Source organism: Motacilla alba, chromosome 28, assembly GCF_015832195.1.
Source record: "Motacilla alba alba isolate MOTALB_02 chromosome 28, Motacilla_alba_V1.0_pri, whole genome shotgun sequence".
NCBI lineage: Eukaryota > Metazoa > Chordata > Aves > Passeriformes > Motacillidae > Motacilla > Motacilla alba.
In genome coordinates this window covers 659,088-681,239 of record NC_052043.1, presented here as the reverse complement: position 1 = coordinate 681,239, position 22,152 = coordinate 659,088, and the positions used below count along the sequence as shown (strand labels likewise).

At 52.8% G+C, this 22,152-nt stretch overlaps 1 protein-coding gene across 4 annotated transcripts; it reads right to left on the bottom strand.

The window, feature by feature from the left end:
- Nucleotides 1-3,043: 3,043 nt before the first annotated feature.
- Nucleotides 3,044-21,683, bottom strand: ATCAY (ATCAY kinesin light chain interacting caytaxin). 4 transcript variants are annotated; one of them, XM_038163961.1, is made up of 13 exons: nt 21,301-21,683; nt 19,173-19,302; nt 15,273-15,337; nt 14,280-14,501; nt 13,224-13,409; nt 12,209-12,311; nt 10,443-10,574; nt 9,954-10,040; nt 8,357-8,455; nt 8,111-8,146; nt 7,952-7,987; nt 7,449-7,484; nt 3,044-7,164 (listed from the first exon to the last, which is right to left on the bottom strand). In XM_038163961.1, the coding sequence occupies exons 2-13, from the start codon at nt 19,247-19,249 to the stop codon at nt 7,155-7,157; spliced, it is 1,089 nt and encodes a 362-aa protein (XP_038019889.1). In that variant the 5' UTR covers nt 19,250-19,302; nt 21,301-21,683; the 3' UTR covers nt 3,044-7,154. The 4 variants fall into 4 exon arrangements, with proteins under 4 accessions (XP_038019889.1, XP_038019888.1, XP_038019887.1 ...); XM_038163960.1 differs by lacking the exons at nt 19,173-19,302; nt 21,301-21,683 and adding exons at nt 16,348-16,376; nt 16,419-16,761 and having other exon boundaries at nt 7,449-7,481; XM_038163959.1 differs by lacking the exons at nt 19,173-19,302; nt 21,301-21,683 and adding exons at nt 16,348-16,376; nt 16,419-16,760.
- Between the last annotated feature and the right edge of the window lie 469 nt (nt 21,684-22,152).

The following is a 22,152-nucleotide window of genomic DNA, read 5'->3' as shown; positions in this document are numbered from 1 at the left end:
GAAGCTCTTTTTCCTCACTGTTAAAGCTCATTTTTCCTCACTGTAAAGGCTCATTTCTCCTCACTTAAAAGCTCCCTTCTTCTCAGTGTCAGGCTCATTTCTCCTCATTTAAAAGCTCATTTCTCCTCACTGAAAAACCTCCCTTCTCAGTGTCAAAGCTCCTTTTCCTCAGTAAAATCTCATTTTTAAACTTTCCTTTCCCCAGCCCCTCGGTGCTCCCCTTTCCCCAGTTTGTTTTTAGGGGTGCTTTTCCCCTCTCCCCTATTCCTGCTCACTCCCCAGCCATGCTGGGAGCTGGAATTCACCCTCGTGGCTCCAATTCCCAAATCCCTGCCTGGCCTGGGAGCTGCTGGAGGTGCCAGAGATTTGCAGCCCCCATTCCCCCCTTCCTTCCCAGAAAACCCACCTCATCCCAAAACCCGGAGGCGCTTCCACCCTGCCCAGGGTGGGTTGAACCACCAAAACACGAAACCCTGAGATGAGTTATGCAAACGGCAACGCTCACAAAGGCTTTTTTTAGCCCCCCTTTCTGGCCAGCTGCTCGTGGGTCAGCTGAAACTTCCTTTTTTTGGGGTTTGTTTGTGGCAGAGCCACGTTATCTGCCTGACACTTTACTCATACAGATGCCATTCAGCACGGAGTCTGAATCAAAGCTGGGCCACGTTCCCTCTCCCAATGTTATTTTTGGAATACTAATGTTTACCCAAAGCTGGCGTTAATGTTCTTTGTTCAAACTTGGCTAAATTTAGCGGGAGGCAGTTTAATAATCCTGGAGCCACGGGGACATTGTTCCCCTGGGATTATTTATTTCCTGGGTGCCCTTTCTGCTGCAGAACGTGACTCATTTCTTCTGCAGCTTTAATTCACAATTTTAATCCTCCGCTCATCAGGAGACATTGTTTGTGGCATGAGCAAGGTTACTCCGAGGTTCCTCCTGCCCGGAGGGGACGTCAGAGGGGAGAAACGGGAATCATTTCCACTTGGGGTTGTTGAAATTTCGGGTTGTTGATTCCTCCCAGAGCTCTGGGGGTGTTGGGTGGCTCCGAGTCCTTCTCCAAGGCTGGGGAGCTCCAGTGTGGGAAGGAGAGCAGGGAAATGGAACCACCAGGAGAGGAGAATCCAGCCTGACCCCCAGGGGCTGCAGCAGCTCCGGGTGAGGGAAACGAAGAGGAGGGAAGAGGAACGGCAGAGTTGGTCGGTGTGAGGTTGAAGAGGCTGGCATCTCCTCCTGGTGGCTGCCAGCCAGGAGCTGCCACCAGCAGGGTGACATTCCCGGTGACAGCAGGTCCTGTGGGAGATGTCACATGGGCGGGTTGGACAAGGCAGGGCTGGGGAGGAGCAGCTGCTCCCACGAGGGAAAAAATAACCGGGGTGTCACTGCTCTGGGAAGGGGGATCCACCTGGAAAGGGGTCCTGGAGGGGAGGAGGGACCTCGCTGGGCAGGGACAGAGCCTGGGAAGGGCTGGAGCTGTGCCAGGGGCTTGGGATGGAGAGCAGGAAAGGTTCAGGGGCTTGGGATGGAGAGCAGGGGTTTGGGGTGGAGAGCAGGAAAGGTTCAGGGGGTTTGGGATGGAGATCAGGGAAGGTTCAGGGGCTTGGGATGGAGAGCAGGGAAGGTTCAGGGGGTTTGGGATGGAGAGCAGGGAAAGGTTCAGGGGTTTGGGATGGAGATCAGGAAAGGTTCAGGGGGTTTGGGATGGAGATCAGGGAAGGTTCAGGGGTTTGGGATGAAGATCAGGGAAGGTTCAGGGGTTTGGGAGTCAACAAAAAGCCACAAACATGCCCAAAAGTTGACCCGAGGTGCCGAGTGAGTGATCCAAGCGTGTGCTGGAAAGGGAGGGAATGTTCCAGCCCTTTCCCTCTTCTCCTCTCACATCATCGCTTTGTTTAGTGTTATTCTAGACAGAGCTGAATTTAAATTCCAAGGTTTTTTTGGGTTTTTTTTAATTCCACACAGGGACAAATTCCTTCCCCAAATCCCGGCGATCCCTGCCCTCCCTGTGCCCCGTCCCTCCCTCCCTCATCCCAAATCCCTCTCCAGCTCTCCTGGAGCCCCTTCAGGCCCTGGAAAGCCCCACTTTGGTCACCCCAAAGCTCCCACGTGGTTCTTGATGCCATAAATTGAATATTTGAGCTACAAAATTGCAACTCCAAAAAGATTTTCTATAGAAATTAAACAAAAAAAAGCAGAGCATGAGCAGGGAAAAAAAAAGGCATTATACTGATAGGATTTTGGTTTTTTGGGAGAAAATAGAGCAAAAAAAATCGGCTTCATACAAATTTCCACCACAAGTGTAGCCCTAATTTAAGATTAATTTCAATTAATATGCATTTCCTGAAAGAACTCACAGCATGACTACAGCAATGCTTGTGAGAGGATCAGTATATATTCCTACTTCCAGTTCATTAATTATGTTAATGATTTCTCTCAACCCACTCAAATTAGACATCTTGCTGCAAAGAGTTGGGTTTTAAATATTAGATATTAATGTTAAATATCAATATTAACCAGTAAATATTAAATATTAATATTAATTAGTAAATATAAACATTAATATTAATATTAAATATTAAAAATATTAATATTACAAATTTTAAAAGGGGTTCTTGGGGTTTGGGTGTTTTTCCATTTAAGTGCCTTTGGGTTGGGGTTTTTTTTTGTGTCTTTGGGTTTAGGATTCAATTTCCAGTCATGGTGTTCACCGGATTAGAAAAATTGGATTATAAAAATTATTATTGGATTATAAAAATAGATGCAAAAATAACGTGAGCTTAAACAACTTGAGACGAGCAGGGTCCCGTGGAGGTGGAGAGAAACCCAAGGAAAGGAAATTTCCCCATGGCTCTTCCCTAAAGCTGAGGGAAAGTGGGAAAGAATCCTCCAGAGCAGGAGTCATTTCAGTAAAAACCCTTGGAATTTTGCGGCGTCACAATTTCCTTTGAACGCCTTTCTTCGAGGCAACGCCATCCAAACAATGAATTTCCCTCATATTTTCCACGTGAAGCCAAATCCTAAATAAAAATCTACGGAGAGAAGGAAGGGTCGGCTGAAGGATTCGTCTGGTTTTAATAGAATAGCCACAGATTTTTATGGAATAATACAAAGCAAAACTCGGGGTACAGACGAAGAGTCCGCTAGCACAAACCACCTAACTACAACCACTGCAGAAAATGACATTTCACACGTTGGTACGGGTGGGGTCGGGCTGGGAAGGACAAAAAAAAAGAAAATAAAAACACAAAAACCAACCCTGGGGTTGTGGTTTATTGTCGTGGTGAGTTCTCAACTCCGCTTTACCAAAACCCGCTGCGTTTCTGGCTGCCAGGGAGGAAGGAAAGAAGGAAATAGAAAAGAGAGAAATGTGCTTTTTGTGGGGTTTTTGTCCCTTTCTCCTGCTCCGGGCCCATCCCAGCTCATCACCACCAGCCTTTCCTCGGCTCCTGGGTTTTTGAAACCCTCTAAAAAAGAGGATTTGTGGCCTTTAAAGCCTTTCCTGCACCTCCGTGGGGTATAAAGATGGAAAAATTACCACGAGGGAAGCTCTAAATATCCACTGACATTCACACAGCACTGGACAGAAAGGTTTGGGATGAATCCCTGCCCTGGAAGCCACGGCGGGGTCCCAGCTGTGGCTCCTGAGCCTTCCTTGGGAACCACAGCAGAAATCCGCGCTCACTCCCAAATCTGGGTGGAAAAACCAGAAAAGTTGGAGTTTCTGGAGCTGAGGGTGAATCCTCCGAGAGAGGGGAAGGGAATTCCTGCTCTGCACAGGAAGAAATTGGATTTTTCAGGCTGATGTGGACTGAGGTCCTGCCATTCAACACGCAACGAGTGAAAACACCGGGACTTCCGTGAACGTGGGCAAAAAAGAACCTTTTCTGCAGCTAAAATGTGACTTCCCACGGATTCACCGGGGAAGAAAAATCTCAGGAAAAGTCAGATCGGACCAGAAAGTGCTCAGTATAATCCAGGGAGTTCAGAAGTGAGGATTTGATCCTCCAGGGATGGTTTGCTGAGGCAGGGACGGGGCCTGGCGCACGTTTGGGGCACTGAGCAGTCCAGCAGTATTGCTAAAGGGATGAAGTTTATTTCATTTTCTTCTTTAAACATATTTATATATTTATATACTGGTCAAAGTTCTACTGGAAATGCACTTCTACCAGCAGCAGTGCAGATTTCTCCCCATCCAGCTGAGATTTGTCACTCCACCTTTGGGACAGGGACATTTTTATTTTTTTGGTGTTTTTGTCCAAGAATTTGTAGCTTTTTGTTTTGCAATCAACACCTAAAATCACTGGTTGAAACGAGTTAATGATAATTAATGTTTTCAAAATTTTTTTGCTGCTGTAAAATGCACTTTTGGCATTTCTAATTTCTCCTTGGTGAGGCTGCAGGTTCTTCTTTGTGTTAAAAGACATAAAAACTTTATCCGTGTGTCCATCCATCCATCCATCCATCCATGAACGTAAACTTCCCATGCTTATAAAACTGTGGAAAATTAAAATCCAGCGCACACCACTCGGAGTGCTCCGTCACAAAGTGCACTTTTTGAAACAGAACAAAACCAAAAATCACTTCCAAGAAGTCAAAACATTGATTTTTGCACGGAAACAAGTGCCCACCTCCCTCTGGTGGAGGGAAACTGGGGATCTGTCCTTTTCCCAGCTGAAATTCCCTTGCTCTGAAGGAATTACTTGGAAAAAGGTGAAGTTTCATTGTCAGATCTGCTCGTTCTGTGTGGGTTTTTTTTTGTTTTTCCTGAAAGTGCAGACAGAGTGCTTTTGGGCAGGAATGAAACGACCAAACAGCAAATTCCATTCAGGATCAGAGGATCCAGAGCCCCCTCTGAAAGGAGACTGGCATTCCTTCTCTCCCACGCCCATCTTTTCCACCACAGCAGCATTTTGGAGCGTTTTTTGATGCCCAAACTCTCTCTAGAGTTGGATTCTGACCCCATCATTCAACGTTTTGTCCACTTTAATTGTTGTAAAATTGCAAATTTCCCTTGCGGTGCCAGCGTGGGTCGCTGATGGTGGAACAGCTGATGGTTTTTCCTCCAAATCCATAAAAACAGAGGGAAAAAAGAGAAAAAAAAAAATCATCTTGAAGTGTTCTCAGTGAATTCCCAGCCTCTGGGTCCAGAGGAGCTTGGTGGTTGTTCATGGCCAGAACTGAAATTGGAATTTAATCAGCAAAGTCCTTCCTTCACCCCGGGGCTGTTCAGCCCCTGGGACAGAGCCAGGGAGGGATCCCAGCTCTGCTGAGGGAATTTGGGAATTCCTGGCTGCTCTTTCTGCCTCCAGACAGAGCTGGGAGCTCAGGACAGCAGGGAGGTGTCACCTGGAATAAACCTGAGCTCCACGAACTCCTGGAGGGCTCTTCTTGCCTCGAAGCACAGAATTCCTCATAAAAATCCCAGGTTGAGTTGGAAAGAACCTTAAATCCCATCCAGTGGGACACCTGCCATGATCCCAGCCCCTTCCAGCTTGGAATATTTTGTCAATAATTGCTTTATAAAGACCTTGTTTGGTGGTTTTTTTTAAGATGGAATGTGGAATTTTAATTTTTTTTTCCATCTTCAGCCTCTGGGGTGGTGCTGTGGGCGCAGCGCTCTGCTTTCCATCCGTGGCTGCAGTGTGTGAGGAGAACGTCCCAAACGAGAACGAAGGTTGAAAAGTACTTTTGGTGCTTCCTTGGAGCACCCAGAGGAAGAAGGATCTCATCCAGAGTGGTTTTGTTGACTGAAAGGAGGAGAAAAGCAGCTCTGTGTGCCCAGAGGAGCCATCCCCACCTTCAGGGAAAATCCTGCTCGGCCAAATTCTCCTTGAAGTGATGAAAGGGGCAGGGAATTCTTCACCTGCAGGTGTTTGGGAGGGGTTTTACCTGATTGTGGAATCAGGGAATCCTGGAATGATTTGGAGGGAACTTTAATCCCATCCAGTTTCAGCCATGGCAGGGACACCTCCCACTGTCCCAGTCCCCGTCCAGCCTGGCCTTGGGCACTGCCAGGATCCAGCCTGAGGCCATGCACGCTGGCTCTGGCTCTGAAATCAGGAGTTTCCAAAGAATTGTGGCCAGACAGTTGCTCCTGAATTTCTTTTCCCCTCTCCTTTGCTCACAGAATCCTCACGAGTCCAAATCCCGAATTCCAAGAGTCAAAGTCCCACCTGCCCCTCTCGGCTGCAGCAGCCAGCCCTGTGCTCTGCACCCTCCGTGGGGGCGTTCCGGGCAGGAATGCTGCTGGGTGAGGCCCTCCTGAGGGAAATTCCCAACGTTTCAGCAGCTCCTGGGAGAGGCTGGCAGCTCCTGGCAGCGAGTGATTGTCCAGCGGCGCGACACGGGGACGAGGACAAGGCGTGGAGAACCTCCCTGTGCTGTGAGGCTCCTTCTGAACCCTTTGGGGTGCGTGCCCTCAGCAGAAGGTTCTGTGGGATCCCTTCAGAGTGCCCCACGCACCTGGATGGGATAAACCAGGAAAAAAACCACGGAAAAACCACGGAAGAGCCACGGGATTTCCCGCTGGGAACGAGTTCCAGAGGGACGGGCGGCGGTGGGAGCTGGCAGTGCTGCCCAGGCTGTGGGCACGTGGAATCTTCTGGAAGAAACTCACACCGGCTGGAAAGAGGAGGGAGAAGCTCTTCCCGTTGCCTGTGGTCGTTATTCCAGGGGGTGGCAGCTTTTGGGGTGTCCTGGAGGAAGCTGGGGGTGCTCCGCGCTGGCCAGCAGCGAGTGAAGGGAAGGGTTCATGATTGAAACCAAAAATAAATTCTCTTTCTGGGCTGGAGATTCACGGGCTGGAGGATGCTCCTGACTCGCTGCGAGGATGCACAGTGAGTGTTTGCACTGCGCCGATGCTCTCCACGGGCCATTCCCTAAACACACCAGAACCTGTCCTGTAAAGTGCCGCTCTTGCTTCATTTTCTGGGGGGGCTTTGTTTGGTTTTTGTTCTTCTTTTTTTTTTTTTTTAAAAAAAAAAGGAAAGTGATTCCCAAGAGGTTAAAGGACTTTGCGCCTTGGAGGCAGAGGAGGCAGGCTCCAGGATTTACAGGACTGGGAAGAAGGTGGTGGCAAGCTCTTGTCCCCAGAGGTGGTTGAGGTGGGTGACTGCCAGGCTGCTCCTTCTCCTACTCCATTCCTCCGTGCTGCTCCCACTCAGGACATGCTGGGCAGAGAAAAGAGACAGGAGGGATTTTCAGGCAGCAAGCTGAGGTAAAAAACGTGATTATTGCCACCAAATCAACCGAAACAATGAGTGAATTTGGGTGAAATCGTTCACAGAAGTGTGTTGGGGACACCGATGGTGCCAGCCACAGCTCCCACGGGCAGAGGGGACAATGCCTTGGTGACACCAGGCTGGGGCAGCCTGGGCCTAAGCCAGGCTTGGCTTTCCTGGTCATGGATCACAAATGGCACACGATGTGTCCCAGCCACACAAAGAGCTCAAACCTGGTCTCCTGATCCTCTGCTGGGGGCACGGGCCTGCTGCAAAGAGAGGAATAATAATAAATAATAAATAATAAATAATAAATAATAAATAATAAATCTCCAGCACAAACCAGTCCCCCCCTCTGCCCTGAGCTCCTGGTCATTTCTTGGGATGTTTCAGCCTCATCCAGGGGATCTTTCCCTGCTCCCCCTCAGGAATTAGAATAAGAAGAGAGGCTGTGTCCCTCTGATCAGGGCCAGAGCCAGGCCACGTTGTCCTGGTGAAGGATTTTATCTTCCAAACCCCTCCAGAATTCCCCTTCCCTACAGTTCCAGCCTTTATCAGCTCCTGAGCGCTCTGGGAATGTCCTGGTGGATCCCAGGGGTGCTCCCAAGCTGTGGGGCTGTTCTCATGCCCAAAGACTCTTGAAGGGAAGGGTAAAGCAGAGGAAAGGATAAATCAGGGGAAAGGATAAATCAAAGAGAAGGGTAAAGCAGAGGAAAGGATAAATCAGAGTCCTCACCTTTCCCTCTCAGCCATGTCTTGCTTCTCCTCTGCCCTGTAAACACAAATCCCATTGGGAATCCATCCCCAGTGGGAATGAATCCCCCAGTGCCTTTCTGGGGTGAGGGATGGGCCTTGGAGAGCAGCCACTCTCCCTCCCTCCCCAAATTCACCTTACCTTTCTTTTCTGGCCTTGATCCTCTCTTCTTCATATCTGCAACAAAGATCAAACACCTCTGAGCTGCTGCTGTTCCCTTTCAGTCTCGTTTGGTGCTTGCTGAGGGAGGCAGAAGCTCCAGGCTGCCACAGCCTGAGGCTCTCCCTTGGCTGAGACCGGGTTTGCCCCAGGCTCTGCCTTCCCAGTCCGTGGATTTGGACCCAGCCCCGGGCAGGATCCCCTCCCCAGGGCCCCCCTGGCACTCACTGCAGGACACAGTCTGGGATCTGCACGTGCTCCATGGGGATGAGCTGCTCCAGCTCCTCCAGGCTGTGGACGTACTGGATCTTATTGATGAACTTCACACTGGCAGGGAGAGAGACAGGGAGAGAGGCAGTGCCACCCCAGCGGCTCCTAAAAACACCTCTGGAGGTGACACTGCAGGGATCTGAGGATGGAGGACAGGGGACAGCTTCACCCTGGTCACTCCTGGCTAAGGGTCAGCTTAAAATCTGATTTGTGAGATTAAACCCCAGGGAACGGCTGGGGCTGTGCCAGGGGTTTGGGATGGAGATCAGGGAAGGTTCAGGGGTTTGGGATGGAGATCAGGAAAGGTTCAGGGGTTTGGGATGGAGATCAGGAAAGGTTCAGGGGTTTGGGATGGAGAGCAGGGGTTTGGGATGGAGATCAGGAAAGGTTCAGGGGTTTGGGATGGAGATCAGGGGTTTGGGATGGGGATCAGGAAAGGTTCAGGGGTTTGGGATGGAGAGCAGGGGTTTGGGATGGAGATCAGGAAAGGTTCAGGGGTTTGGGATGGAGATCAGGGGTTTGGGATGGAGATCAGGAAAGGTTCAGGGGTTTGGGATGGAGATCAGGGGTTTGGGATGGAGATCAGGGAAAGGTTCAGGGGTTTGGGATGGAGATCAGGGGTTTGGGATGGGGATCAGGAAAGGTTCAGGGGTTTGGGATGGAGAGCAGGAAAGGCTCAGGGGTTTGGGATGGAGATCAGGAAAGGCTCAGGGGTTTGGGATGGAGATCAGGGAAGGTTCAGGGGTTTGGGATGGAGATCAGGGAAGGTTCAGGGGTTTGGGATGGAGATCAGGAAAGGTTCAGGGGTTTGGGATGGAGATCAGGGGTTTGGGATGGAGATCAGGGAAAGGTTCAGGGGTTTGGGATGGAGATCAGGGGTTTGGGATGGGGATCAGGAAAGGTTCAGGGGTTTGGGATGGAGAGCAGGAAAGGCTCAGGGGTTTGGGATGGAGATCAGGGAAGGTTCAGGGGTTTGGGATGGAGATCAGGGAAAGGTTCAGGGGTTTGGGATGGAGATCAGGGAAAGGTTCAGGGGTTTGGGATGGAGAGCAGGAAATGTTCAGGGGTTTGGGATGGAGATCAGGGGTTTGGGATGGAGATCAGGGGTTTGGGATGGAGATCAGGGGTTTGGGATGGAGATCAGGGAAAGGTTCTGGGATTTGGGATGGAGATCAGGGAAAGGTTCTGGGATTTCAGATGGAGATCAGGGAAAGGTTCTTCCCCCAGAGGTGCTGGGCACTGAATTCCCCCGGGGAATGGTCCCAGCCCCAGCCCTGCAGAACTCCAGGGAAAGGTTCTGGGATTTCAGATGGAGATCAGGGAAAGGTTCTTCCCCCAGAGGTGCTGGGCACTGAATTCCCCTGGGGAATGGTCCCAGCCCCAGCCCTGCAGAGCTCCAGGAGCCCTGGGACACTCTTTGGGACAGGCTGGGGTTGTTGGGGTGCCTGTGCAGGGCCAGGGGCTGGGCTGGGTGATCCCTGGGGGTCCCTCCAAATGAGGACGTTCCATCACTCTGCGATTCCAGACTTCCACCCCCAAAGCCCGCTGTGCTCACCTGATGAAGGGTCTGGAGATGGCCAGCACGGTCCGGATGAACCACGAGGGGTGCACGATGATGAGGGCCTTGAGGTTCTTCCTCAGCCTGGGGACAGGTCAGGGGACAGTGTCACACTCCAGGGACATTTCCCAAACCGCCCTGTGCTGTGCTGGGCTCTACCAGGTGCTGCCCAGGTAAAACCCCTTGGGAAGGGAGGCTCATCCCAGGATGTGGATAAATCCTGAGCAGGATATGGAGCACGGCTCTGCTCATCTCTCTGGAAATATCCTTATAAACCAAAATATTCCTGGACAGGGCTGGGAGCAGCCTGGGATGGTGGAAGGTGTCCCCGAGTGCAATGAGGTGGTTTCTGAGGTCCATTCCAGCACCTGGTAGGTGTAAGGAATGTGGGACTGGGCCAGACTCATTCCTGTTGAGGAACAGCGTCTGATTTTCCTTTGAGGAGGGCTGGGAATGATGGAGGGGCCCCGGCAGCAGGATTCTCACCTTCTGTCAATCATCTGGTAGCATTTCTTGAGCCAGCCCAGGCCCGGCATCCTCCTGCGGGGCGTGGCCCCGTTCAGGTACACGATCATGTAGTCCTCAGCCACCAGCAGCTCCAGGCTGCTGATCACGTACCTGCCAGGGGGACCAAAAGGAACCCAAATGAGACTCCAAAAACATCCTGTAGGTTCTTCAGCTCCAGAACCCAAATGAGACTCCAAAAACATCCTTCAGGTTCTTCACCCTGAAACAGCTCCAGACCCTTTCCTTGCAGGGCTGGGGAGAGGTTTGGTGTCCTGCAGGGATCAGCAGTTTGTGCCCTGCTCCGTTCCCTGGCCAGCAGCTGGGAGTGTCCCAGCCTGGGTGTGAGCCCATCCCGGCCAGAATTCACTGGAATATTCGGATGCTTGGCTGTCACCATCACATTTTCTGAAAAATCCCCTTGCCCAGGATTCTGCTCCTGGGAAGCTGAGAAGCCTCAGAGAAAAAGGAAAGCAATAATGATCTCATTTGCTTCTCCTGTGTTTTGCTGCTTTGGAAGTGGCTGGAGATTGTTTATCCAACGTGGGAATTGTTTTGAATCAATGACCAATCACGGTCAGGCTGTGTCGGGGCTCTGGAAGGAGTCAGGAGGTTTTCATTATTATCTTTACAGCCTTCTGTCTGTGTCCTTCCTCTATTCTTTAGAGTTTTAGTATGGCATTGTATAATAATATAATATAATATAATATAATATAATATAATATAATATAATATAATATAATATAATATAATATAATATAATATAATATAATATAATATAATATAATATAATATAATATAATATAATATAATATAATATAATATGAAGTAAAATAAAATAAAATATATCAAATCATATCATATCATATCATATCATATCATATCATATCACAAAATAATAAATTTGCTTTCTAAGAACATGCAGTCAGATCCTTCATTCCTTGCCCCAGAAAATACCACACTTGGCCTTGCTGGACTGGGAGCTGGGGCCGGTGTCCCACCAGTGCCACCAGTGCCACCAGCCCCAGCCTGCAGCTGCCCCTGGCAGTGCTGGGCTCGCATCCCGCCTGCTCCCAGCTGAGATTCCCGACCCCACGAGCACAGGGAAGCTCTTGTGTGCTCTCCTGGGGACACCCAGGGCATCAGGAATGTTTCCCTGTCTGCTCTGGGGTGCCCCGACCCCAGGGCAGCACTGACTGTGACCCTCATCCATGGAGAAAGCTTCCTGGACTTCAAGATGGACTGGAATCCACAAAAGTGTGGAATGGATTACAGAGAGCAGTGCGGGTGTGTCACTGGGTGGGAAATTGAGGGTTTGGGGTTTTTAGTGAGGTGTGGGTGGCAGCAAGCTGGAGGGCACAGGGTGACATCCTGGGCTTCTTCTTCATGCTGCTTCTTCCTCCTTCCCTGTGGGTTTGGGTGGCATTTTGGAATTGGGCGGAAAAATCTGCGTTTGGGCTCTTTGGGATCAATTCTTGGGTTAAAAGGGAAAATAATCCAGCTGTCAGTCCTTAATTGGGTCGTTAATCTTCAAAGCCCTTGCAGCCAGAGATTGCTGGCCATTTTGTGCCTCCCCATGCAAAGCTGGCGAGCTCACAGCAGTGAGGCTGTTCCACTGCTCAGAAACAACAAACACCCGAGTCCAAACACGCACTGTCGTCTCACGCGCCTTCAACCCAGAGCCAGAAAACCCCAGAACTGGTACCCCCACATCTCCCCTGAGCCTGCTGTCCCCGCCAGGCACTCACAGGAAGAGGTTTTCCATGATGTAGTGGTAATCAGCCAGGTTGCTGTCCGGCAGGTAGCAGGCAGCAAAGACGATGATGGCGTTGAGACCTTCTCCGTAGTATCCTGCCCAAAAAACCACAAAAGGTGACACTTTGAGGGAAAAATGGGACAGCTGAGGGGAAAACAGCACTGAAATTTGGTCCCGGGGTGGGTTTTGTGTCTCTGCTCGGCTCCAGGTGAGCGTTTCTCTCCTCAGACATCTTTCACTGCGAGATTTCCCCCAGCTTTGGTTATAATGTATATATATATAATATATAATTATAATTTGGGGTGCAGAGAAGGGATCTGGGGGTTTTAAGGCTGGGCTGTTCCTTGGCTTTGCTCGGGTTTTGGAAACAGACCTGCTGCACATGGGTGGCCCCCGGAGCCTCTCAGGGACTGGCGCGGTCCCTCCAGATGGAAATTCTACAATCACTAAATAATTTCAGCACCATCTGGGCACTTTCTGCTTCTCTGCCACGCACAGGTGTGGCATTCACATTTTCTGGAAAATCCCTTTGCCCAGGATTCTTCTCCTGGGAAGCTGAGGAGCCTCAGAGAAAAATGAAAACAATAATTATCTGATTGGCTTCTCCTGTGTTTTGCTGCGTGGTTGGACATTGTTTACCCACAGGAGGTTTTTTAATGGGTTTAAAGCGAATTATTTTTGACTTAATGACCAATCACAGTCCAGCTGTGTCGGGACGCTGGAGTTTTTCATTATTATCTTTTTAGCCTTCTGTCTGTGTCCTTTCTGTATCCTTTAGTATCGTTTATTACAGCATTCTTTAATATATTATAGATCATAAAACAATAAATTAACCTCCCAAGAACACCGAGTCCCATTCACATTCCTCCCTTCCTCTGGGGACCCAGGAAAACACAACGCACAGGTGCCAAAATCCCAAATATCTTCCCCCTAAAGAGGCTCCAGCCAGCCTTGGCGTCCCCTCTGCGTGCCGCAGAGTGACGGGGCCACCGGGGCAGCGGGCTCACCTCCGTGCGTCACCACCCTCATGTAGGGTTTGATCATCTGCAGGTCGATCCTGTGCTCCTGCTCGCCGATGATGACGGTCCTCCAGAGGCGGCCGTTGGTGGCACTGCCATCCTCTGCGGCCCCGTCCCCAAACAGGTCGGCGCTGTCCCCGGGCATGTTCTTGGCCGTGGCCACGGGGGTGTCATCTGGGAAAGGGACAGAGTTCTGCCTTGAGGAGAAATTGGGAGGAGCTTTGGGGATGCCCGGGACGATGCTCGGATGGTGTCTCACCTCCAGCCTTTAAATTCATAATTATATAATTTATCCATAATTTTATTAATAATATAGTCATTATTTTATCCATAATACAGTCATTATTTTATCCATAATTTAGCCATAACTTTATTCGTAATTTCCTTCAATTTATTCATAATTTTATCAATAATTTTTTTCACAATTTTATTCACAATTTTATTCAATTTATTCATAATTTTACCCATAACTTTATTAATAATTTTATTCACAATTTTATTCAATTTATTCATAATTTATCCATAACTCTATTCATAATTTTATTCAATTTATTCATAATTTTGGTCATAATTTTATTAAATTTATTAATAATTTTAGTCATAATTTTATTCAAGTTATTCAATTTATCAACAAGTTTATTAATAACTTTATTCAATTGATTCATAATTTTATCCATAATTTTATCCATAACTTTATTCAATTTATCCCTAATTTTATCCATAACTTTATTCAATCTATTCATAATTTTATCCATAACTCAATTCATAATATTATTCAATTAATTAATAATTTTTCTTTCGCTAACACAGAAAAACAGCTGTAATAACTTTGAGAAACGATGTATGAATTTGCCTCACCATCCAGAGCAGGGTACAATCCGCCAGGCTTTAATCTTGCTCTGCTGCCCAAATATTACAGAAATAACTTCAAGATCTCCCTCTGCTCATCAGCCCTCAGCTGCTGGTGGCGAATTGTGCCCAAAAATCTTTAACACGAGGCTGAAAAACCACCCTGGAAATGTTCACCCAGACCCAGCCTTTCACCTTCCCATTCCAGCTCGTTGCCGTTGCCCAGGAATTCCAGGGAATCCGTCTCGTCGGGGGTCTCGATGTCATCCACGTTGATGTCCAGGTCGTCGGGGGTGTCCAGGAAGTCGTCGGAGAGGATGGAGCCCTCGCTCTGGTCCAGGGAAATGTTGATTTCGGGCGCAACCAGAGTCTTCCTCTTCCGATGGGCCCCGTTAAAGTTCAGCGTGTTGGGGGGAGCTGGGGGGCGAAGGAAAAGCAAACTGACAGGGTGCGTGTGGTTTGGACAGGATTGTGGCATCCCACAAGGTGCCAAAAATTAGATTTGAGGTTTTAGGGTACAGAAATATATAGATAATGAAGATAGATAGAAAGCCAAGATAGCCAAGGTAGAAAATGTTTGGTGTAGGTTATTTGTCTTTTTTACACCTTCTTCTTCCTTTTTTTCCCCAGTTCTCTCTCATTAGGTAAAAGATGTCTGCCTCGTGGGTTTTGAGTAATCATAATTGAATTAGAAGCATAAATAATATAGATATCAACTGTTTATATGAAATAATTCAGACCTTGGATAAACACCATTTAACTCACTTTCTCAGCTTGTTAGAGAGAGCTCACATCTCATAAGTTTGTAATAAAGATAATAAACTCCAGAGTGACACTTCAAAACCAACGTCTGCTGAGTTTTATTCACCCTAGAACAAGAAGAGCCTGGCATTCCAACTCTTGGTGCTGCTCCTGGAGGCACAGAGCAGGGCACCCTCACGGATAATTCCTGATGGATCTTGGATCTGGAGCCCTCAGGCTGGGAGGCACTGGGGTGGAAGTGCCCACACCCCTGAGATCCCAATTTCCTCCCCCAGCTTCTCAGGAGAGTGGAACAACTTCAAATCCCTGCTGGTTTCCAGTCCCACGTGAGATTTTTTTGTTTGTTTTTTTTTTTTTTTTCCTGGAGAATCCAAGGTTTTCTCCCTGCCTGCCAGCTCCCCTGGGCCTGGACAAGTTGGTACTTACAGGACGTGGTCTCATCTTCCGTGGGGCTTCCCAGGGACTCCATCCCCGTCTCTTCTGGGAGAGGCCTGCGGGGCAGGAGGGACAAAAACCACAGCAGAGGGCAGGGGAAGATTAGGGGAAAATCATCCGGAGGGAATGGAGACAGCGGGGGGAAAACCCAACCCCACCTGTGCTCTGCCCTTTGCCTTTTCTCACGCTGAGCCCATCCTGGGGGGATCTGCCCAGGGTCTGGGCAGTCTGCAATCCCCACTAACCTCCCAACTATCCCAAGGGATGAAAAATCCAGCCAGGGAACAAATCCCGGCCCCAAGCGACCTTGGCAGCATTCTCCTCAGTATTATCCTCTTTTTTTCTCTGTGGGAGCTCTGAGGGGCAGTGCCAGGCCCTGGGGCTCCGTCCCCATTCCCTGGCAGTGCTCTGGGATGGAGGGATGCTTTCATCCCAATCCAGCACAGCTTTACCCACAGCTTCCCCAGAAGCTGGCTCTGCTTGGCACCAAATTGTCACCTCAGCCCCCACTGGGTGACTCCCAGCCCCTGCTGAGGGTTGGGATTGGGTTCATTCCCTGCTGAAATCCAGGTGCCAGCGCTGCAACCCCTATTTTGGAGCCCCCGCTCCTTTCCTGGGATTTGCAGCCTCTGGTGCTCAGCTCCCGCGCCCTCCTGGCTCAAATCTCAGCCCTTCCAGCTGGATTGAAAAGTTTTCCTTGCTAAAATCACCCCCCAGGGCGTGCCTGGCCCCCTTTGGCAGCTGCTGGAGCTGCTCCTGCCCCACCCTGGGGTGAGAAAAGTGGGAATGTGGATCTGGGCTGCGGCGAGGAACCTTTGCTGTGGCCGAGCCTCACCCCGGGCACTCCCGGGTGCTTTTCCCCTTCACTGGAGCTGGGACTCGCTCTGTCCCCTGGAATTATCTGCGTTTGACATTTCTGGACCGAACCCCGGCACCTCTACAAATCCACGCTGGCAAACCTCTGTTTTTAAGAGCCCTCCTTCCCCGCAGCTCCCCCTGGCCAGGGAGGGGCTGTAAAACCAAAATCCTGCTGCTGGGACAGCCCCGGCGTGGGACAGGGACAAACCCGGGCAGGCGAGGAGAGGATGAGGATGAAGATGAGGATGAGGATGAAGATGAGGATGAAGATGAAGATGAGGATGAGGTCGCCGTCCAGCAGCCTGATGGCCCCGCCACACAGGAAGGAAGGGAGGCGACAGCGGGGACAGGATCCAGCCCCGCTCCTCTTCCCGCTGCCATGACACCGGGGCCACCCGCCAAATTAAACGCGATGAATATGCAGATTAAGGGCTAATCCTCCGCTGCTGGTCACTGCATATTTATGAGAGCTGAGCACTCCGGAGCGGGGGGAAAATCCCCGTGCCCCCTCCAGCTCGCCCTGCCCGGTGCCCGCCGGGGTTGTTTATCCCGGGAGCTGGCGCCCGGCACGGTTCGGTGGCACAGCACCCGGGCGGGCAGGGGCAGGGGCAGGGACAGGGGCAGGCAGGGAGGGAGGGAGGGCAGCTGCTGCTGAGTACGTGCTTCTCACGCCGGATCCGCCTCAGGCCGGCCGAGGGGAAGGAAAAGCCCGGCTTACCTCCGCCGAGGCCCGATCGCTGCCTCTCCCCCGGGACGCGCCGGCCCCAGCGCGCTCGGCCCCCGAGGCCAAACCCAGAGGCCGAATTCCCTTCCGAGAGCCGGGCTTTGCTGCGTGCCCTGCGCCAGGCCCGGCTGGCAGGGATGGAGCGGGCACGGCGGGATGCGGGAGGGATGCGGGGATGGACGCAGGAATGGATGCAGTGATGGATGCAGGAATGGGTGCAGGAGTGATGCAGGAATGGATGCAGCGATGGATGCAGGAATAGATGCAGGAATAGATGCAGGAATGGATGCAGGAGGGATGCAAGGATGGATGCAGCGATGGATGCAGGAATGGATGCAGGAATGGATGCAGCGATGGATGCAGGAGTGAGCATGCTCCCGCTCCGCGCCGCCCGCGCCTCGGTTACGGCATCCCCGCCCCGGGCCGGCCGAGCCGGGCCGAGATCAAAGCCCGGGCGGCGGCGGCAGCGAGGATCCGCCCGCCCCGCTGCCCCGGCTCCTCCTCGGCCGGGCAGGAGCTGCTGCCGCGGCTCGGCTTGCCGGGAAATGCTGGGAATGTGCCCCGTGCCCTCAAGGAGCGCCTGGGTTCCGTTTTCCCGGCCCAGATCTCTGTCTGGGATGTGGCTTTTCCTTTTTTTTTTTTTTTTTTTCCTGCTTTTCGGGGCAAGATTGGCTAATGGCAGGCAGGCAAAAATAGCTCTGCAGCAAATCAGCTGCCGGAGAGCCGCTGTCCCACATGCAGCAGCTTCTGCCCTATTATTCCAATGCTTCCAGCGGGGAAGCGGCTGGAAAAGGACAATTCATTTATTTTTATTGCCAGTAGAACCCAGCTGGCTCTCCCTCGTTTGCCTGGGGGCTGTTTGGGCTCTGTCTCGCATCGTTCCTGCTCGAATCCCGCTGGAGGAGGCTCCTCCCGAGGCTCATCCCCGCCCCGCTCACATCCCTCTGCCTCTTCCCGGGGTTCATTTCCAGGGCGTTTTCCCGGGTTCGGTGGTGCTGGGGGCTTTCCAGGAGAAATTTCCCTGGAAGGCTGGGCCGTGGAGTTTGCTGCTGGCACGGGCAGCGTGGCACAGAGCTCCCAGGTGATGCCTGGCTCGCTGCCGAGGTGTTTATGTTTATCCCGGATTTTCTAGGGAGCTCAGGGACATTTTCCTTCCTCCACCTTGATTTCCCGTCTCTATTCTCTGGGCAGCCCGGCCTGCTGGAAGGAATCCCCACCTTGGGAAGGGAGATGAGTTTTAAGGTCGCTCCCAACCCAAGCCGTTCCACGATTCCCATCCATCCCTTTCTTTCCCGCACTTCTCTCCCCTTTTCCTCCATTCAAAAGCAGGGCAGAGCCCGAGGCTGGCAGAGACCCAGCAGCTCTGCTCTCAGAGGGAATTTTCATCCCCCCCTGGGAAGGCTGAGCCCCCCGGGAGGGGAAGGACAAACCCCGTCCTGTGGGACGCAGCACAGAGGGGCTCACACGGGGATGCAGCTGGAGCTGGGATGAACAGAGCCAGGCTCATCCCGGGGGAACAGGAGCCCCTTTCTCTGTGCCTGGCCACGCTGGGGCTCTGTGGCTGCAGCTGCAGGGGGCTGGGCCAGCCCTGAGAGCCCCGGGGCTCCTGCAGCTGCACCGGGGGCCCAGCAGATTCAGAGCCAGCTCCCAGGACTGGGAAGGGAGCTGTGAAACCCCCCAGAGCCACCCTGCCGCCCAGGCAGGGCCACCTGGAGCAGGGATGAGTCTCCATGGAGGGAGGATCCACACCCGGAGCGGGAACGAGCTGGGAATGGGGGTGGGTGGGGATTCAGAGCTTTTGGGGATGGGTTTTGGCACCTCTGTGCAGCGGCTGAAGTGGATCTGAAGGTGGAAAGTGCCACTTTGGCACCTCCTGTCAGCCCCACGGGGCTGGCACCCTCTGGGATTCGTTGCATCCCAATGGGAAATTCCTGGCGCAGCAGCACTGCTCTGTTTGGGAGGACTCTGCTGGATTCAGAGCCTGGGAAGGAGCCCACAAATCCATAAATCCACTCCCACACGCGTCCATCCACCCTCCATCCCTTTGCGGACCCCTCTACCCACCCTGATCCCCCCGTGCTCCACAGCCAGCTCCTTTCCCTCCTTCCCGTGCCCGCACAGGGCTGCCAAAAACGTCCCCAAGTATTTGATGCACTCAGAGCAGCCCCAAAAATTCTGAACCCCCGTTGGAGTTCAGGCTCCTGTTGCCTCTGAGGCCTTGGCATGGACCCTCCCACTCCGATGGTCTCTCACAGGGAAAAAAAAAATAAAATTCTCCTGGTTTTCCTTGGGTTTTTTTGGGAACACACCTGGGGAAGTCCTCGTCCTGCCATTCCTCCTTCACGTCCACGTTCTCCATGCGCAGCGTGGCCTCCGTGGTGCCCATGGCTCCCGGCAGGGGCTGGAGCCAGCAGATCCCCCCGGGAAGGGCTCAGGAGGCTGGAAAAGGGAGCAGAGGGCTTGGCACGGAGCAGCCCGAGCTGGGAGCAGCCACGCTCCTGGGGAAAGCAGGGTGGGAGCGGGCTCGTTTGGAAAAAGCAGCGGGATTCTGCGCTCTGGACACGTTTGGGGCCAGAAGGAGGGGGTGAGGCTGGCCCTGGCTCAGAGCTGTGGGTCTGTTTGGACCCGGCTGCTCTCCCTGGGCAGCAGCACTGACAGCCCACGCTTTTCCCCTTCTCGCTTCTCCTCCGGGGCCGATCTGCTCCCAGTCCCTCTCTGCTGCCTGGTGAGCTCCTCCTGGGCTGCCCTGGGGCATTCCCAGACCATTCCTGGGTGGGATGGAAGGCACCAGCCCTGGTTCCTGTCCCTGCTGCGCGTCCCTGCTCCCGGGGGACGTGGAGAGGATGAGGAGGCCTCACAGGGATGTCCTTCCCCACCCCTTGGGAGCCCCATTCCTGCCTTGCTCCAGGTGATCCAAGCCCCTGGAGCAGCTCAGGCTGTGTTCCAGCCTGGCCTTTCTCCTGCACCTTGGGAACAAGCTCAGATCCAGGAATCCTGCATTTCACCCACGCTGAGCCCCAGGGGCCCTGGGAACCATATCTAGAAATAATTTTTTTTTTTAATTTTGCTTTTTGTGTCTGCTGCCAGACAGAGAGATTCAAACCTTTGTACCCAATTCCTCGGGCCTGCAGCTCCCAGCAAAGCCAGCTGAGGATTTTCCCAATCCTGGCAGAGCAGAGCCCCATTCCCAGCTGGATCCTGCCCCGAGGGAACGAGGCCAGGCCTGATCTGCTCTGGAACACCCCCAAGGGGAACCAGCTCCTGTTTTGGGCCCAGCATCACCCACCCACTGCAGCTGGCCCGGGATGTGCCCCTGAGCTCGGCCTCACACTGGGATTATTCCCAGCCCTGGGAACATTTAGGAATGATATTTTTTTTCAGGATGAGGGGTCTGGGGTGGTTCCTGGGGCTGCTCTGCCCATCCCCATGAGCAGAGTCTGCCCACGCAGCTCCTCCCAGGGCTTTTCCTGCTGCCTTTGGAGGCTGGGCAGGACCTGGAGGAGATAAATCCGGGTGTGTTTGCCTTGAAGGGACGAACCTGTGCTCAGGACGGGCCTGAGGCCCGAGCAAATCCTGCATCCCTCTGTGTTCCAGGTGCTGGGATCAGCAGAGCTGCCTGCCAGCACTGCAGGGCTCCCTCCCTGCTGGCATTCCCACATTGCCATTCCCACATTGCCATTCCCAGACTGGCATTCCCAGATTGCCACTCCCAGATTTGCATTCCCAGGATTGCCATTCCCAGACTGGCATTCCCAGACTGGCATTCCGGGATTGGCATTCCCACATTGGCATTCCCAGACTGGCATTCCCAGATTGCCATTCCCATTGCCATTCCCAGATTGCCATTCCCAGATTGCCATTCCCACACTGCCATTCCCAGACTGGCATTCCCACACTGCCATTCCCACATTGCCATTCCCATTGCCATTCCCAGGATTGGCATTCCCACACTGCCATTCCCAGACTGCCATTCCCACACTGCCATTCCCAGACTGGCATTTCCAGGACTGGCATTCCCAGACTGCCATTCCCACACTGCCATTCCCACACTGCCATTCCCAGATTTCCATTCCCACACTGCCATTCCCAGACTGCCATTCCCACACTGCCATTCCCACATTGCCATTCCCATTGCCATTCCCAGGATTGGCATTCCCACACTGCCATTCCCACACTGCCATTCCCAGACTGCCATTCCCAGACTGCCATTCCGGGACTGCCACTCCCGGCTGGTCCCTGCTCCCGGTCTGGCTCCGTTCCTGCCTCCCCTGCCCGGACACCTCCAGGCTCTGGAAAATCGCTCCCTCCGCGTCCCCGCCGCGGGCAGCCGCTCCGTGCCAGCCCCGCGGCGCCATGGAGGCACGGAGGAAGAGGAGGAGGAGGAGGAGGAGAAGGCAGCCGAGCAATCCCGGCTGGAGGCGGCTGCCCCGCACTCACCGCTGCTGCTCAGAGGGGAACAAAGGCGAGCCTTCCTCCCTGCCGGCTCATTCCTCCTCCCGACGGATGCGCCTCAGCAGGTGCGGCCCCCGGCCGGCGATGGCGACGAGGATGAGGATGGAGGAGCGCGGGGATGCATCCGGGGCGGCTTTCCCCGCCGCTCTGCGGCTCGCTGGGATCGGGGATGGATTATTGGTGCTCTCCCATGGCTGCTGCTGCTCCCTCGCCGCCTCCTTCCCTCCCCTCCGCGGGGTTTGGGGATGGATTTCCGAGCCTGCGCTGCCTTCAGTCAGCTAATTCCTGCTTTTGTGCGAGAGGGCGGCCGGGGGGGTCTGCAGGAGGGGAGGGAGGGACGGCAGAGGAGCCCTCCCCGTGCCAGCGCCGCCCCAATTGGCTGCCAGGCTCCGAATCTCCAAAGCCGTGCCCGGCTGGGCGGGGGGAGCTGCCAGGGCTGGGCGCAGCCTCGCCCGCAGAGGTCCCGGGGGGGCCCGGAGGCGGCAGGAGGGCAGGGGGGATTCGGGGGCACCGTTCCCTGAGAGGGTGAAAGGTGCCCCGGGATGTGGGGTTTGGGGGCATCGTTCCCTGAGAGGGTGAAAGGTGCCCTGGGATGTGGGGTTTGGGGTTTGAGGGAATCATTCCCTGAGAAAATACCCTGGGATGTGGGGTTTGGGGTTTGAGGGAATCATTCCCTGAGAAAATACCCTGGGATGTGGGGTTTGGGGTGTCATTCCTTGAGAAAATACCCTGGGATGTGGGGTTTGGGGGCATGTTCCCTGAGAGGGTGAAAGGTGCCCTGGGATGTGGGGTTTGGGGTTTGAGGGAATCATTCCCTGAGAAAATACCCTGGGATGT